The sequence below is a fragment of the Balearica regulorum genome, chromosome 2 (assembly GCF_011004875.1).
Source record: "Balearica regulorum gibbericeps isolate bBalReg1 chromosome 2, bBalReg1.pri, whole genome shotgun sequence".
In the NCBI taxonomy this organism is placed as follows: Eukaryota; Metazoa; Chordata; class Aves; order Gruiformes; family Gruidae; genus Balearica; species Balearica regulorum.
This window is the reverse complement of record NC_046185.1, coordinates 100,461,298-100,478,928: the sequence shown is the minus strand read 5'-3', so window position 1 is coordinate 100,478,928 and position 17,631 is coordinate 100,461,298. Positions and strand designations below refer to the sequence as shown.

The 17,631-nt window shown below is 42.4% G+C and overlaps 1 protein-coding gene across 5 annotated transcripts in view; it reads right to left on the bottom strand.

Annotated features, from left to right (window-relative positions):
- The window catches only part of RNF144B (ring finger protein 144B), a 91,076-nt gene that overhangs the window by 23,527 nt on the left and 49,918 nt on the right, over positions 1–17,631 (bottom strand). For 4 of the 5 annotated variants that reach the window (XM_075745149.1, XM_075745146.1, XM_075745150.1 and 1 more), the window contains exon 2: positions 9,685–9,873. In XM_075745149.1, coding sequence (XP_075601264.1) covers positions 9,685–9,849 — 165 coding nt within the window. In that variant the 5' untranslated portion in view covers positions 9,850–9,873. Of the gene's footprint in view, positions 1–9,684; positions 9,874–12,040; positions 12,062–17,631 lie in introns of those variants that run through there. The other variant, XM_075745151.1, reaches the window with a different exon arrangement.

Here is a 17,631-nt window from a genome sequence, read left to right as displayed (position 1 = left end):
CAACACCCTTGGGCTATGCTCCCCCACCAATTCCGCAGTATGGTGACTTACAAGCACGGAGAGCAGTCAGTGGCTGGAGAGGCCGCACCACAGGACCTGTGGCTTACAATGACAGTCATAGCATAGTCTTACTCTCCATGGCCAGAGCAAGTCATCAGCAGTGACCTTCCTACCAGCACAGCAAGATTTCTACAAATGCGTCACATCGTCAAGGCAGAATGGTTGAGGCAACAGACTAAAAATCTGCTGAGGTCTTGCTGAACAGGTCTGAATCCTGCTGACCACAGATGAAGTTGGAGGTCTGGCTCCATTACACCCACCCCTCAAATAAATGGTAGACACCAACTCAAGGAATTTTAACTTCCATACCTGCAAGTGCACCCTAATCAGTTACGTTCAGTTTACTCAGATTTTCCCCACTGAGCAACTATACCATGTACATATCTGTGTTCTGGGATATGTAACTAATTCCTGATACAATTAAACAAGAGGGATCAATTCAAATGTGATAATGTGATTCCACCAGTAAAAATCAGTACACCTAACAGAAGGTTTTGGTGCGATCTAACTTTGCCAAGCATGTTTTGCTCCTGCTGGACTACTGTCAACTTCGGTGGAAAGAGTACTACAAGTATTTTTTTCTCTGAGATTCATAATGTAAAATGACACCTTTTTAAAATAATTTGCTGTTTAAGCATTTCGGGGCAAGAATTAACAAGGGCATGTAGTCATAGGACGAGGGGTTATGGCCTTAAGCTGAAGGAGGGTCGATTTAGATATTAGGAAGAAATTCTTTGCTGTGAGGGTGGTGAGGCACTGGAGAACAGGTTGCCCAGAGAAGTTGTGGAGGCCCCCTCCCTGGAAGTGTTCAAGGCCAGGTTGGATGAGGCTTTGGGCAACCTGGTCTAGTGGAGGGTGTCCCTGCCCATGGCAAGGGGTTGGAACTAGATGATCTTTAAGGTCCCTTCCAACTCAAACCATTCTATGAAGAATTTTTTTCCTCTTATGCTGTTTTTGTCTTTCAGGCCATCACCTTCCTCTATTTAATAAAATAAGGTCAATATCCACTTACCTACTTCATGCTACTCATGAGTATCTAGTAAGTTAAGGTCTGTAAAGTACCTGGGTCAAATTATCCTGCAACATATATGCATTTCTTTTTTATCTTGCAGGACTTGTAAGAAAGATTACAATTTAGGCAAATATTTGCATATGCCCCAAGTACACATTCCTCTCCTTGAGCTAAGGCTTTGTTGGAAGTATATGTTGTAACACGAGGGAAGAATCTTTAAAAAAAGCACTGAAAAGCCCAATCCAGGAACAGACAAACTAATAACATAAAAAATTCCTTCTTCAGTAATAAACATTTCCTCTAATCTTCGAAAGTGTTTTCTATGGTCAGCTGTGAGTCCCAGGAATAGAAAATTCTGTTCAGCCTATTCATGATTTCTTTATTTCAACACTTCTACATGGTGCTCTAACTTCAACTTTTTTTTTTCCCCCCCTCCCAAAGTATATTGTACGAAGGGGACTTTTTATGTATTGAACAACAACAAAAGTCTGTTTGGCAATGTATTTAATCTGCAAAGGGACCATAACAGTTCTGTATTTTAACACAAGAATGAGTTCAAAGTATAACTTCAGTATTATGTTGCTAGGTAATGATGTGACAAAGACACTATATCCCTCTCACTGTGAAATCTTATGTTTCTATTCAAAGCCATTTTCAGATAATCTCTGTACCAGAGACAAAAGATGGATCTCAATCATTCCTACATTTCGTTTTTCCAAGTACCTTGACATGTTCCATTACCTTGCTTGTCTCCCATCTGCATGCAGTTTTTCAGCTCCCTAAATGCAGCCTCATCGGTGACTAAATTAAACATGTTGTTTTATTAAGAAACATGGAGGGATGGCTAGGAAGAAGGAAATGGAAAGCACTGGCCTGTTTTCCTGTCAAATGCTACAGATGTTGCTGCTAGCCACTGTGCAGCAGATCATACAGGACAAGTAAGGGTATTTGTCTTTAATTAAATTGCGGAAAAGGAAAAAAACAGATCTACAGTATTTCTTAACCAGTACTAGGGCATGATGTACATTAAATATGAAAATGCAACAAATTATTGAAGGCATCTTGCCAAAACAAGGTTCTTCCTTCCATGTAACCTGAAGACAGTTTCAATTTCAGAGAAATTAACAAAACCTCAGGTTTCCATCTTAAAATCCACAAGACTGATTTAAAATGTTAAACCTCTCTTCCAGTTTTGTCCTCAAAACTGTATTGGCTTGGGTTTGCGTTTTTTTTCAGCCTTAGCCTTTTTACAAACTGAAAATTAGGGGGGGTGGAAAAAAAAAGACTGTATATGGAGAGAAAACATAACTTTTCAGTTGACATTCCAGAGTGCCTTATGATTCAGAACAGATCAATAGATAGGCATTTAGGTTTTGTTTCAGTTCTGAACAGTGTTTATGTACTTTTATTCAATAAGACATAACTTTCATTTCTTTATTATAATTTATAAATGTTACCTCTTCTTCAGTGCATACACAAGAGAATGTAGTAGTCATGTAGTTTTAAATGGAATATGTAGTATTATTGACTTTGGTGAGACAGTTCATGTCAGAACTCTAAATTTAACCACTTGATCCACTCAGCATTTAATCAATTGTGTACTGAAATAAATATAACTCCCCAAACCAGTACTCATAGTGTTTATGACAGATCTACATAACATTTAGTAAGAAGTTCATCATTGTCATGACATCTGCACTTCTACATGTTCAATCTCTAAAATGAGCCACTCACTTTCAATGTGCGGTAATTGAACTCCTGGAATCTCTCAAGTATTTCTCAACAGGTCTTAAAACTAGATGAATCAAGTCTATTGGCAATTAGCTCGAGGGCATCTGCACTTCACTTGGAAAAAAATGTGAGGCATTTCCAATTAAAGAAAGTTTTTTAAAAGCACACCACAGAAATAGCCATTTAATAGTTTGTTAGAGATAAACTTGTGATAGGCATGGCCTAAAGTGAAAAACAAAAGTCCTATGAAACATGCATTTGTATTGCCCAATCTATATTTTACTGCTAAGGACCAGATGCAGTGATAAATGAAGTTGCTTTCAAAAGGATTGAAGATCAGCCACATAACAGCCTTATTGAGAAAGATGCTTGAAAGAAAGTGAAAAAAATGTCCCTTTAGCCTCAAATTACATACACTCATCTCATGGCTCAGTAGAAAGGGAAGAATAACATCACTGACAAACATTTTATTTTGTCATGACCAAGTGAAAACACCAAACAAACATGACAATGGACCAGCATATAATGGCCTCCTGCTGCTCCACAACCTATTCTTAGGGGATATTTCAAGTATTTCTGAGAAATATATTGTCATCAGCTTTGCCTCAAAAGATCTGTCAGCAGTGGTGCTAGATTCTGCTCAGATACACAGTCTAAAATGAATTTACACATGGCCCACCACATCCAGGCAGCCTTTCATAAAAGTCAGGATAGGTTCCCGGTAATCATTGCCCTGAAGTGGTACCACCAAACAGAAAAGGATCAGAGAACAGGACCAGAGAAACTCACCTTTCTCAAAACCGAACCAGCTGTGAATACCATAACAGATCTGTGTCAGGCCAAACCTGGCCTTACCAACAGCTGCAAAACAGACATGATCATGAGGCTTACATCACAGGCTGGGTCAGTTACTGTGGCACTCTGAGGCATTGACAACTTAAAATCTGTTTCTTCATTTGTAAAATGGAGATAACATCAACTTCACCAATGCGGTGCTGTCATTAAACAGTTCTCTCTTCACAGAATCACAGACTGGTAGGGGTTGGAAGGGACCTCTGGAGATCATCTAGTCCAACCCCCCTGCTAGAGCAGGATCACCCAGAGCAGGTTGCACAGGATTGCGTCCCGGCAGGTTTTGAGTATCTCCAGAGAAGGAGACTCCACAAGCTCTCTGGACAACCTGTTCCAGTGCTCTGTCACCCTCAGAGTAAAGAAGTTTTTCCTCATATTGAGATGAACTTCCTGTGTCTTCCCTTGGCCACCATCCAGATGCTGCTACCTCTACTGACTTCAGAAATATGTAGTCCCTCTTCCTGAATAGTAGCATCCATCAAAAGGCAATGGGTACATTTGTGCTCTTTTGGTACCCCTGCTAACTCTGCCTTTGGTGTGACTCTGCACAGAAATGCATGCACGAAGTTCTTAAACCATCTGAATTACGATAAAAGTGCTATGTGTTCAGTGCCAACATTAGCAGGTGTGGGAATTTTCTCTTTTATAACTTTAAAACAAAGCTATTCTGAAATGTTTCAAATGTCAAGCTGGGAAAAAAGAATCAAAAATGTCAAAACTTGACAGCTTGCTACCTGTGGGTGGAAGCAGAAAACAACCTGAGGTGAGCTTATATAAAGTGGGGCATTGCACCACAAGGTCTATTTAGGAAGAGAAGGTAGTGTTCTGGTGTAGCTGTGAACACATGCAGGTGTCTCCTAGGGCGGAGGAAAGAGGAGGAAGAAGAGGGGACCAATCTCCTTGAAAATTAGCACAAAGAAACAGAACAGATACTAAAACCCAGTGACAGCTAGATGAAGGCGAATCTGAATTTTCCCTTACTCATAAGTTTTACTAACTCCAGTAGTCTTTCATTGGAGTATTCGTGTACATTTGCTCCATTTAGCAGGCATCCCACGCTCTTTGTCATCTGCCTCCTCCTTGTCTTTGATCTACTCGGTCTCCTCTGCTCTCAGGCTTTTCTGCCCATGCTTTTTGCTGACGATGCTGATCCTTCACATCAGTTTGCCTCTGGTTCTCCAGCGCTCCCCTGCACAAGCGATCTGAGGCTTCACAGCACTAAGGACATAATGTCAACATTTAGCCACTCGAAGGAGGCAGGGCAATGTACAGCTGCTCTTAAAAAAATTAAGGAAAGCAGAGGAGCCTTAGAGTGTCCTGTTGGTGAAGCACAACAGAGAAACTCCTATTTCTTGAAGGGTTTCCCCTTCCCCTCTAGCCAAAGTAGCTGGCAGCAGCATGCAAGCCCCTCTCTCAGAGGCTGCAGCCTCCCAAGGCCCTGACTCGCCAGACAGGCAGCTGCCTGAGGTGCCAGGCTGTCAGTAGCAGCAAAAGAGCCTTTTTCACCCATGTCTAGCCCTGGCCTTGCTGTCACACATAGCTATAGCAGAAAATCTTATTCTCCCAAATGCCTTCAGATCACTTTCTACTTGTAGAATAGCCAAGACAGCACAGAACCTACCTATGCTTCTATTCAACATTGCGCACTGACTTCTCCTTTAAAGATTGCATGAAGTTTAATCTCATTTAGACTGCATCATGTGCACCAAAATAACAAACAGATGGATCATCATAATTATTTGTTTGGCATGTTTTGTAACTCAGTTACCTCACACACTTGTCAGAAGTACAAGACTCAACAAAGAATTTGCTTGGAAAAAAAGAAGAGTGAATCATGCTAGTTATGCAGAACGTGCTGACAACACAGAAGCAAATATATGAAAGTTTCTTCTGTTTTCTGAGTTTTTTACATGTTGTCTTAGGCATCCCAAGCCCTCTTCCAGTAAATAACACACAAGATGGATATAAGCTGCTGCTTGATGTAAATAGCAGTGATGCCATTTAGTGCTCACCTGGCTCTCATGAGGACTCCAAAATGCTTAGGAGGAGGGGAGAAAAGATGAAAGACAAAACCAAACAGAATTGGTGTGCAGGAAGAAGCTGACACCAGGTTTTTTTACTGACCCTCAAACCCACGTTTTCCATAAGAGCACTGCACTGCTTCCCTTCTGTCATCACTACCACCAGGGCGGGCTTACCACACCTGGTAAAACCTCACCACCATGACTGCTTGCAGGCTACAGACTCATAGCAAGTGTTCCATAAGGCCCTTAGTATTTCCAGTATTACTGCTAGTCCTGCACTCCTCACTACTGCTTCTGAAGAGTAATTTATGCTGTGCTGGCTACCAGGGCATTTCTAGCAAGAGGAAGTGAGGTGCATGCAATCACACCACTCATCATCTCTCCCAGTTTCAGCCAGATTTTGAAAAGGCAGGACTCTCCAAGATGTATACTTTCCAGCCAGTCTAATGAGTGCCAGACCCTGGGCAACACCCAGTGCCCCCTCCAAAGGCAAAGCAGAGAGGTCGGACCGTCCATTTCTGACACTACCCCACTCCCGAGTCTTGCCTGAGTGAGGCACTGCTGGAGCTATCTGGGGGAAGAAGAAGAGCAAAAGATACAAACATGGACGAAAATTGCTAGAAATAAATGTAATATTCAAAATACAATTTTGTAAGTGAATCAGTCAGGATGTAATTAATATTAGTTTGCTTTGGACCCAGATATAAGTGCACTAAAATACTGCATTTTGTAACACTGTGATGCTGGAGCCACACACAGTGTATAATTATTTTACGTACATATGTGAGTGACGTGACCACCACAGGAACAAAAACCTGTGTAGTTGGCACATGGGTGCATCCAAGGAAGAAAAAGTTGCAAGGCAACAAGGTAAGCACAAGGGACTGCAGATAGGAAGGACATCCCAGCCAATATACAAGAAGGATCACTGGCAAGACAAAGACCAAGATAAGCAGTATCAGTAACAGATAAGATCTTCTTCCCTTTAGGGAATGGGGCAAGTAGCATAAAACCATGCAGCTTAAGCAATACCTGTATTGCTGAAAATATATATGTAAGAGTGTGCACCACAGCACGGCACTCTGCAAAGATTTTATAGGTATAGGAAATGACCTGAATAATATAAAGTGCAGTCCTCTAAAACTTTTGCAAATAAAATATACCTCACATCTCTGCCCAGCCCTCTTCAGAGATCAGTCTTTCATTCAGAACTAATATAGTCCAAACACAATGAAACCAAGCCATCAGGTACGCTATAGCCATTTCCAAATCCTTAGGATGTGTAAATGCATACTTTATCTCACTTTTCAGTGGAATCTTACGCCAAGTGCAATGAATGTTTAGAAATACAAGGCTGATGCCTCTTCAGACCTGACTGGGCTACCAAGTAAGATGGCAAGTGTGTTCTGCAAGCCATCTGCTTTTTCTTCTCTGAGCAGAGAGAGTAAAAATGTTTATAGGTATTTGAAAAACTCCTGTCTTACAACATTCCACCAAAATGCAAACATACACCTTCTTAAACACAGTTTACTTACTTTGGCTGGAATACAGCTTTTACAAGGTGTAATGTTTATTACAAGAGTTTCTAAGCTGAAAAAAATAGCTGCACACAATTCTAACATTTAAATTCCTTGATTTTACAGCCTACAAGTGAAAAGGAGATATAAGCTTACCCCTGCAGATGCCTAAATAGTAACAATTTCCAATCATTTACACAGCCAAAGGTGCTGTAATGAAAAAAAAATCATAGATGCAGAGTCATCATTACAGTTAGAAAAAAAAAAAAAAGACCACACGTGTCATAAAACAAAAAATTAACAAAACTAACGGCTTTACTTAATAGAGCAGAACCTATTATGTCTACATCAAGCCCTTTTCTATTTCAAATTTAATACTACTCTTAGATCTATATAATTAACCTTAGTGATAGAAAATAACAATAAGCTATACAAGCTGAAAGCATTGCTAGCTGAAAAACTGATATGGGCTCAATCCTGCAGCTCACAGTTGACATTCTTGATATCTGTCTTAAGGGCAGTGTGAAGGTGTCTAGAAGCCCTGGCATGGGTGGGAGGAAATTTAGGGCATTGCATACTAGTGCAGCTACTGCAGGCTGTGCCCCAAGCAATCCTCCACGTAAGCCCCAGCACCGAGGCACTCTGTGACAAGATGCTTCTGACACTGCTCTCTGGAGGCTGCCCAAAGGTGCAACTTATACGGCCTCCCAGAAACTGCTCTGGATTCAAGACAGAAAGCCATATAGGCAGGTTAAAAGTTTCCAGAGTACCCTTTGTTATAGGATGCAAGATCTACGTGTGTCTGTTGCATCAGCCCAGACACGTCCATCAAGAGGATGTTCAGACACAGGGAACAACAGCCAGACAAAGGGTAGACATGGAGCGTAACCACAATCAAGACATATTACGCCCACTGAAATAAATGGAGCATGTCTAAAGGCTTCTCCCAGCTGCATTCGGCACTCACTCATGGCTGGCTCTTGGTTTAGACAAAGTCAGCGAAGTTTGCACAGATGCCAAACAACTGTGACTGTACTTTTCACTTCGCTGTCATGGCACTGGAGAGCCCAGCTCAGAGCAGATGCTTTTCCTGCTGCCGGGCAGGTAAGAGGTACATATATGGAGTGGCACTAACAGGGGACAGGTGGGGACAGCAACATCCCCAGCCATCACTGACCTTCAGCCAGTGCCCTGGAGGAGTGGAGAGCCCAGCTCTGCCTGGAACAGTCCTCAGCAATCCTCCCTTCCCCAGGGGTGAAAGGGTTACTCTGCCCAGATAACACTGCGGTTAATGTGCCATTAATAATACTAAATCCGAGACACTAAATTCTTGGAGAAGAGTAAAGGTATCAACTTCTCCAGTTTATTTCTTTTTTTTATTTCAAGCAATATCTTCATACCTACCTGGTAGGTATGTTTTCTTAAAACTTTTGTTAGAAACTAAAATACGGAAATGTTTTGTGGAAGTTGGTATGGAAAACAAACTTCATGAAGTTGAGGTTGAAAATCCATAATAATTGATCTTATCGTAGTTTCTTGAATCACACAGCTAGATTCTTACTCCATTTAAGCTACCCTGAATTCAGAGTAAGTGAAGATACTGTCACTCAAGCTGGCTTTACAAATATCAGATTTCTTCCATGAGTTCAAACAATCAAGGGCAAAATTTAAAGGTACTTGCTTGATGCTTATCCACAATTTGTTGTTAAAAAATAAAACCAAGTACATTTATTCTGGAGTTAAAAAACCCCAACAGCCCTCCAGTGGCTTCTGACCTGTTTCCAAAATCCATTAGTCAGGTACATCAAAGTCACTGTCGCCAGAGAAACTGGGTCCATTTTTCCATGCTGACAAAGAGACCAGAAGAGTACTAATATCTGTAGGGCTTTTATCAGCTCACTCAACCCCTGCCTTTATCACTTCCACCAGCTTTATTTGATCTGAATTTGCAGGACAGAAAGTCCTCACTGACAACTAGAGGCAATGCATGACCTGGACATCTCTGCAGCACAGACTGCAGATGCAAAAGTTCAATAGGCCAAGGTTCATTTTTGTTTAGATTTTCTGATTGCCTTTAAAAATTATATACAAGACTCAAGAGGTCTGTGAGTACTGAGAATATGATAAAGGGGAAACAACATCTCACAGTTATCCTATGATGTTTCAAGATTTTGCTTCAGAAAAAATAAATACTGAGACTGCATATAGACTGTGTATGTTCTCTGAGTCTTAAAATGCACTTTTTTCCCATTTTCTACTGGGATTTATTAGTATTTGTCTGTTAGAGTTACAAATTATCACAAGCAGAATGACAGAGAAGTCTTTTAAATAAGGCAAGACAGACAAACACCAAATGTGCTTTAGGAAAGCATCTTCTATCAGCATGGATAATACATGCTTCTCGTATGGGACAAGCAACCCCACCTCACAGTTGTGCCTATCTCCCATTACCCTGCTCCTGTAATGTAAAGGTGCTGCTAGGTCTTACCGATGTACAAAAGATGCAGCTGCATTCCTGAAGAGTGGTCATCTTATCCAGGGAATATTCACAGAGACATAGCTTGCAAGTGAGCAGGGGCTCCAGAGCTAACTCTCCAGCCTCTGACTCGTCAGCTGTCATGGTGTGAGGACAAGCTTTCCCAGCAGAACTCATTCACTCATTAATGGTCCACTTAGCCTGAAAAGAGAAATCAACAGCTGAAACATCCCAAAAGCCATGTAGGCACTTCTCATTGACCTGAGAATTTACAGCTCACATCCATAAAAGCACCTGCACACCCAAATGTACTACTTTGGCATCTTGGTGCCAGTCTCACACTTTGGGCCATTGAAAATTTGCAAAGAAGGTGCCTGAGAGCCCACCTTCCCCAGAAGGCCTGAACTGGGTTGGGTTCTCAGAGGACATTCTCCTTGCTGGCACAAAGCACCTCAGTCAAGGGCACTTATCATCATATTAAAAAAATAAAAAATAACACACACACCCCCAAACTCACACAGATGAGCCATTACCAATGTTACATGCAACAGTATAGTGGTCAGAGCGCTCACCAAAGTCCTAGGAGCAGGGATCTGACTTGGGACAATGAATTCTTAATTAAAAGAGTAAATTGTGTTCGTATGTACATACATATATCACTGTGCCCTCTTGAATGAGTTTCAGAGTCACACCCCTCCCAGCCCTATGAATCCTTCAGTCTTCTTTGCACCCACACCATTTCAATGGGCGTCTCCACTCCCACTTTCCATCCTGGCTGGTAGCTCAGGAGCTGTCCTGGGCAGCGCAAGATGACAGCAAGCACAGATTCCCACTTCCTAGGCAAGCACTTCAAACACCTAACCTGTAATGTTAAGTGGTGCGTACCATGAACTCCATCTTCTTTGTGAGCTGTCACTGAGATAGCGAGCTAGCAGTTCATCCCTGCATGTCCCACTTCATATGGGCCTAGAGCTTTAATCCAAGCAAGTAAGAGTATTCCATGCGCAGCCCTCTTTTCCGCATTCCCTTGACTATGCCAGAACGCTGCCTGCTCACGTCTGTAGCTTTTGTCCATCCCACTCACTGGCATCCAGTTCTACTATTTCATCGGGCTCTTAGGCATCTAACTGAGGTTGGTGAACCATGAACTAAGTGCAGTAGCACTTTGACAGGGACATGCTCAGAATAGCCGTGCTTCATCACACATTATGTCACAAAGAAATTTCTATCCTTTGAGAAGCAATAAATGGAAATATCTTGCTCACATGTAATGTTTTTTGACCTAAGGATTTGAAAACACTGCACCAAAACCCTAAAAAATTTCAGGACCCTCATTCTTACACAGTAACACTGAAAGAGAAATTAAAGAGAATGTCCTCATGCTTAAGCTAAAACAACGGAAAGCAAATTTGCCGATTTTATTCACCTCAACACAGACAGTGGGGTTCAGTGCAGCATTTAAGGCAATGGAAAATCCATTCCTGCCTCCAAGAAACTTGGCTCAGCTTCTGCAGGTCTGCTTCTGAATACACTTAGCTGATGGCAAGACCTTCACACACATTTCTTACAGCGACCTGGTGGCCAGCTGCGCATAGCTGCTTGCACCAGCGCCAAGTAAGAGTGCAGCTCCACTAAATCTAAAAAGCTGCATCACAAATGGAGGCTGCATGAACATGAAAACAATCAAGACCCATACGTGTGCCTGTCAGATATGACATCTCATGAAGCAAACAGGAGACTCGAGCCCTTTGGTCCACTTCTGCTTGCTTCCCCCACAGTCCTGAGTGTCCTCGTGGCAGGGCTGTCAGGTCACATTTGGCAGCATGTCGCCGCTGCTGTTCTGCAGCTCCTGGAGCGGCCAGGCCAGCTGCAGCCAGACAGCGCGTACGCGATGTGCCGGCTTGCGGTACCTGCTGAATTCCTCCCCTAGGGAGAAATAATGGTGCTCCTGGAGCTCGAGGGGGCCAGCGCACGTGAAACCTCACCCCACAGCTCCCACCTCACAACCAAGCCCCATCCCCAGGCCTGCCCCGTGAGCCTCATGCCCTGCATTCCCACAGGTCTGCAGGAAGACACTTTCTCGTCAACAGCCACGAAACCACAACAAATCCGGATGGACGCACACTTATCGCTTTTTAATTTTTATACTTTGCAGTTGCCTAGCCTAGCCTGATGAAGAAGCCATCAGATACATCCCTTGGGATGTCTTTCCTGTAAGCACCCAGTTTTAGAGACACAAGAGTCATTGCCAAGATTCTGGCAACCAAATTCCTGGCCACAAATCTAAAGCAAACTCTCTCTTTAATGGCTTGCTATCACTAGTTCAAAACATATGCTGTGCCCACATTATTCTTGGCACAGTCCCCACCTGCTACCATGATGCTCCCCACAATTTGCTCCATACGGCTGCAGAGCTGGAGCTCCGGCACGGCCAGGAGCCTGGGAAGGAAGCCTCCCTCTGAACTGCAATACTCTTCTGTAATTATTGCAATGGGTGGGGGGGAACAGTGAGTCACTAGAAACACTATGGCAGATCAAGAACTACCTGTTCTTTAAAACTACGTGCTATACGTTATCTTGGTATTTAGGAGAACTGTAACACATTTACTTAGGTGTGCTTTTCAACAGCAGCTGCATCTGTACAGGTAAGCTACTTACCCCCATGCTGCACGGATCTGACATTTCTTCATTTACATGGTAAAAGGTAGCAATGTTAAGAGAAGGGATGTGAAAAAGAATAGGTAGGAATATTTCAGGATGTGGGAGTGGATATAAAATGGATACAGCTGTTTCCAAAGTCAATGTCCTTTTTATAACCAAAAGGTTTATGACCCTGCATGCTTTTATTAAGGCAGCAGTAGAAAGGTTCAGGTGTATGACTGAGGTTTAGAGCTAGGGGCTAATTTTAGATGGACTAAATCTGGCTCTTAGTGTGACAGCAAGAGAGTTTGCCACAGTGAAGAGCAGGCTCCTGGTACACCGCTCTGCCCTAGTAGCGACCAGATGTCCCAGTGAGACGGCTGTGGGGACTCATGATGATATCCCAGGCACCCTTGTCCCTGAAGACTGTTTATAGGTTAAATTCAGTTTTGCTCCCTGTCCCCATCCTGTGCTCCTCCTTCCCTCGCACCGGGATGCCAGAGCGCGGCTGAGGTTCTCCCTAAAACAAGCAGAGTGCCCTGTGAAAATCGCCAGCAGACAACACCAAGCAAAACTGGCAGACCAGAGGATCCAGCCCCCACACAGCCCAGGCTGGCTCACCTCACCACAGCCTCATTAACCCCGGCCGGGTTCAGCAAATGAAGTGAACAGGATCGGAGACAGCTGCACGGCCTGCCTGCACAGCCAATGGAGGAGGCACTGTGGCTACCAACAGCAGCCCTCCCCGCCATGGTCCCTAAAGGTCCAGCTTCTCCACAAGTGGTCGTCCAGGTCAGGCTGGCACAGGCAAAGCCATCCTGTTAGTACCTGAAAACCTGCCTGTCAAAGAGACAGTGGATATCTGGCCTACTTGGCCTGCTCCTTTTCTCTGAGCAACCCAACCAGCTGGTCTCTGCTGCTGCTCACCAGAATTGTGAGTTCTGCTGTTGCTGCCAAGGGAAGCATGCAGAGGGAAGAGTTAATGGTTATAGAGAAGGTTATGGAGAGCCCATCCAACAGCAACTGGGCTCTGAAGAGAAATCAGGCCTGCGGAGGAGGTTCATTTCCATAATCAGATCAGATGGTAAAAATGATGGGGAGAGAAAGACACATGTCTTCCTCCTGTTCTCACCCTCTACTCCTTCTCCTAGTCTTTCCCAACACTTCAAGACTCATTGTCCTCTCCCAAGCTCTCAAACCGTCTCCCCCACTTTAATACCCTGACTTTTCCAGAACTGACTTTTCCATATGCTGCAGAGAAGCCATGAAGTTCCACCTCAGTTGCTCCAAATTTTTATGGCTTTCACTTTGCTAGGCTTAGTCCCACAGACTGTCATTAGTTAATTATACAGCCATTAGTTCTCTTTACAGTAGATTAAAATTCCTACTGTAATTACAAGTGAGTTGCCAACATCTTAGGGTGAAAACAAAACACCTTGGATGTATGAGTCATGCAGGGGAAGAGGGAGTCACTGAAGAATAAGTTGCGGACAAAGAGGAAAAGACCATTCCATGCTTGTTTATATTAATAAAAGTGATCTGAAATAAACATAAATTGAAAGTCTCTGAAAAAAAATGGACCCTCATATAAATAAAATACATTTCTAAGCACCAAGATATTCCCTTTCATGCTCACAAACACAAATGATCAATTTAGGATAGAATCCCAAATAAAGCAAGAAATGTATCACTGAAACTGGGATACGGCACCTAACTCCTCACAAAAACCTCCACTGAACAGCAACACAGGCTCCATGAAATTTGTGGAATAAGGATAAATACATCTCAAGGACACTCTAACCTGAAGGAACATATTACACTAAATTCTGCACCAGCATAAATTGGTGGCAAGGAAGGGTCAAACTGGCCCCAATGTGCATAAACACTCACGAATCGTAAAGATGCAAGTATTTTACGTACTTCTATCAGCCACGTACAAGCACACATGCATGCACAGATCATACTCCTTTTACATTGTACAGAATTTCCAGGAAATGGGACGTATTTCCTCAAATTGTATGCTGCCCAGCTTATAAGGAAGAAGAACTGTTGGGAAGACAGACCCTTCCCTGGCTCTCACACTAACGGTGTTGATGCCATGGGATAAGGCAGGACCAGAAAGTCTGCATGAATGTGAGCGAGCTATATGGGGTCAGCCCTAGGAGGGTGTAGACTGCACAGTCACCAGGACCACAGCTTGCTGAGCGCTCAGACCTGTCAACGTTTCCGTTTCGTTCATCTGCCTGCGGACACTTCTGCTTTGTCTCTGGGAGGTGACAAAGCTTTGTGCTTTCACGTAGCACTGAAATGTCTCAACACTATCCATAAGCAAGAAAATATTAGAGCAGGCTCAAAGCAGAAAGGGCTCAGGGCGGTGGGAAGGATAAGTAGAAGCAGAAACACTAACACAAAAGCAGTGGAGATTTTGAGTGAAATATGAAAAAACACAACAAAAGCACTGGAAGAAGGAGCACAGAACTTGTCTGCCTTCAGGGCCTCCTGACACCACAGTGTCCAGTGTCTGGCTTTGAAAACAACTTCATAACAGCAAATTATCTGCTGTGCCTGCTTCTAGACAGGTACCGGGTTGCAAATCTTGGTATTAGTGTCCTGAAGTGGAAACTATTAACTCTCTGAAGTGGGAGTGAGAGAGCAGCTGGGTGGGTGTCTGGCAGCCAGCCAAGATCAAGCCAGCACGGCTCCATAGAGATGTTAAAAATTGATGCAACCTACGGCTGAACCTTTCACTGTGAGCATGCATTGTAAGGTAACATCCTTGTTACAATCATACAAAGGCTCACTTGAGTCTGCCCAGGTGCCTCAAACCAAGACTACCCGGCTCAAAGAACAGAAATTACTCTGTGTATGCGATAGAGCAAACAAACCAGGCAGTCTCCTGAGCTGCAACACTAGAGGGACATTGTCTGTGTGCCTGCAATCATCGCTAAAAACATGCGTCTGAATGTGACTTTCACCACTTAGAAACATCACATAAAATCATGAAAGCCTTCTGCACTGAAGCTGGAGGAGAATGAATGGATTAGATTCAGCACCGTAAGTCATCCTTTCATTTTTCATGTGCTGCATCCAATAGCAACAATAGCGTTATTGGAGAAGCTACTTCAAGCCTTGTGCTTACAAACAGTTCTGCTGAAGTTAGTAGTCCTGTATGCTTTTAGCTGAATTCGGAGTTTAAAGGAAGTCAAGAAATGTGCAAACATGAGATATGTTGCTCCAGGAAACACTAATGGAATAAAAAGGGTCTTTTATGTGTTTTTCCTCATGGGCGGGCATGTGCCCGAGCCCATCCTGTGGGGCAGGGTGAGCCCCGACAGCCCCCACTACCCCAGTACTCCCCACGCTTGCCATAAACCAGCCCCCAGGTTTGCATACACATGGTGAAATCATAAAGAGTTTGGGGTTAGGTTTAAGGTCACATGCAGTTCTAACACGTAACATAGCACTTCCCCATTTTACAAAACCCATTGTAGTATCAAAATGAAAGTAGTCACAGCACCTGTGCTAAGCTCCTATTTAGTGTACCAGGTATTCCCTGAACTTCCCTGAAGAAACATTTGCAAACACTTTTTTTGTGTAAACGATTTGTAATCGTTTCTCATGTCCTAGAGATTTTTTAAGTACTCCACCCATTGCGAAATCACTTCAATGCCAGATAAAAACCTGTTTTGACATCGTTCAGCTCAGGCTTCTGTTGTTTCCTGTAACTAAGGCTCCTCCCTTAAAAAATAAAATAGAAAAAGAAAACTACCTGAATAATACAAGTGTTCAAGGCAAAAAAATCAGGCTCTCAGAGAAAAAGAATAATTATGGAAAGATTTAAAAAATATAAGAGTGGTATTAAGATAACAGGGTCAGATCACAGAAGATATAAATTGAGCTATGAAATTAGGACATGTGAAGACAGCTGTCAGAAATTCACATTTCTATCAACTTCAACAAAATCCCATCATTACCAGTTTTGGTTACAAGTCCTTAGCTGTCCCAACTCTCTCGAGACAGTGTTATTCAACATTCACTTCTAAGGCAGCTTTTTTAAACTCAACAGCTCTGCACAAAGAATTAGTTTGAATCAAGCATACTACTACGTCTGTGGTCTAATAGACTGACCACTAAATCACAATGCATTAATTTCTCCTCCTTTTGATATGCACTGCCTACACAGAGCTACCTATCTAGTCCATACAGCATTACTTGTCAAGCAGTGATTCAGTAAGGCTGTAAAACATATGATTAAAGCTCCAATTCAGGAAAGCCTTCATCTTCAAGGAGGACATTTAATCATATGTTTAAGTGCTCCTGTGTATCAAAGGCTGAATATTTTGCTTTACTGCAATGAGATTATTAACAAGTTAAACAAGTACTTAGATTTTCTGAAATTGTGGCATCAAAAAAAGCAACCAGATTCACAAATAGAAGGTCTAATTTTCAGTACATTTCAAATATATTCAGAATTACTGTATCACATCTGTGCTTTAATACAGCAAACAAGCCAATGACTTGATTACATGCATGTACAAGGAAAACCCATTTCTGGATTACCATAATATGCTACCAAGCTGAAGTATTAGAGAGAAGAAAAGTATTTCAATATCTGTTCTCTTTGAGCAGGGCTTAAAAAAAGTCAGATGTATAATATTACACGACAGCTTTCTGCACTGTAAAATTTTTAGTTTAAGAAAACTTGTTTAAAGAACAAGGAGCCTAAGTAAATGTGCTGTCTGGTACATGAGAACACACTGAAGGCAATTTCTCTCACTTGTTTTCATTGGAATGCCTGGGGAAAAAAAAGAGCCCTTGAGCTGCTGCACTGGCTGTATGGAGTATTTTCATATCATGCTAGCAACCAAAAAATAAATATATCAAATACTTTGAAAGGAATGTAGTGAGTGGGAAGCCTCTTGCACAAAAAAAAAAAAAAAAAAAAAAGAAAATTGTAAGGAATAGACTGCACTAACTAGTGAGTATCATCCAGCTTCCTGCCAGACATTTTTATACCAGTGCTTTAGGATGCCTAAAACACACATTGAACAGCTTCCCAAATCTCACATGCACCCAATAATTTCAAATCATTCTAATAAATCAAAACATCATTAGGGCACATGTAAATGAGTCTCCACAAGTCTTTGAGTACACTTGTTGGGTAACATCTCTACTGTACTGTCATACTGTGATGTATGAATAACTTTGAGATTTTAGAACACCAGTTCTTCACAGTAACTTCTAGCTACCATACATCAATATGTCCTTGGGGAGCTTTTTGCAAGAAGACCGTGGATATTAACTGAATATAACAAACCA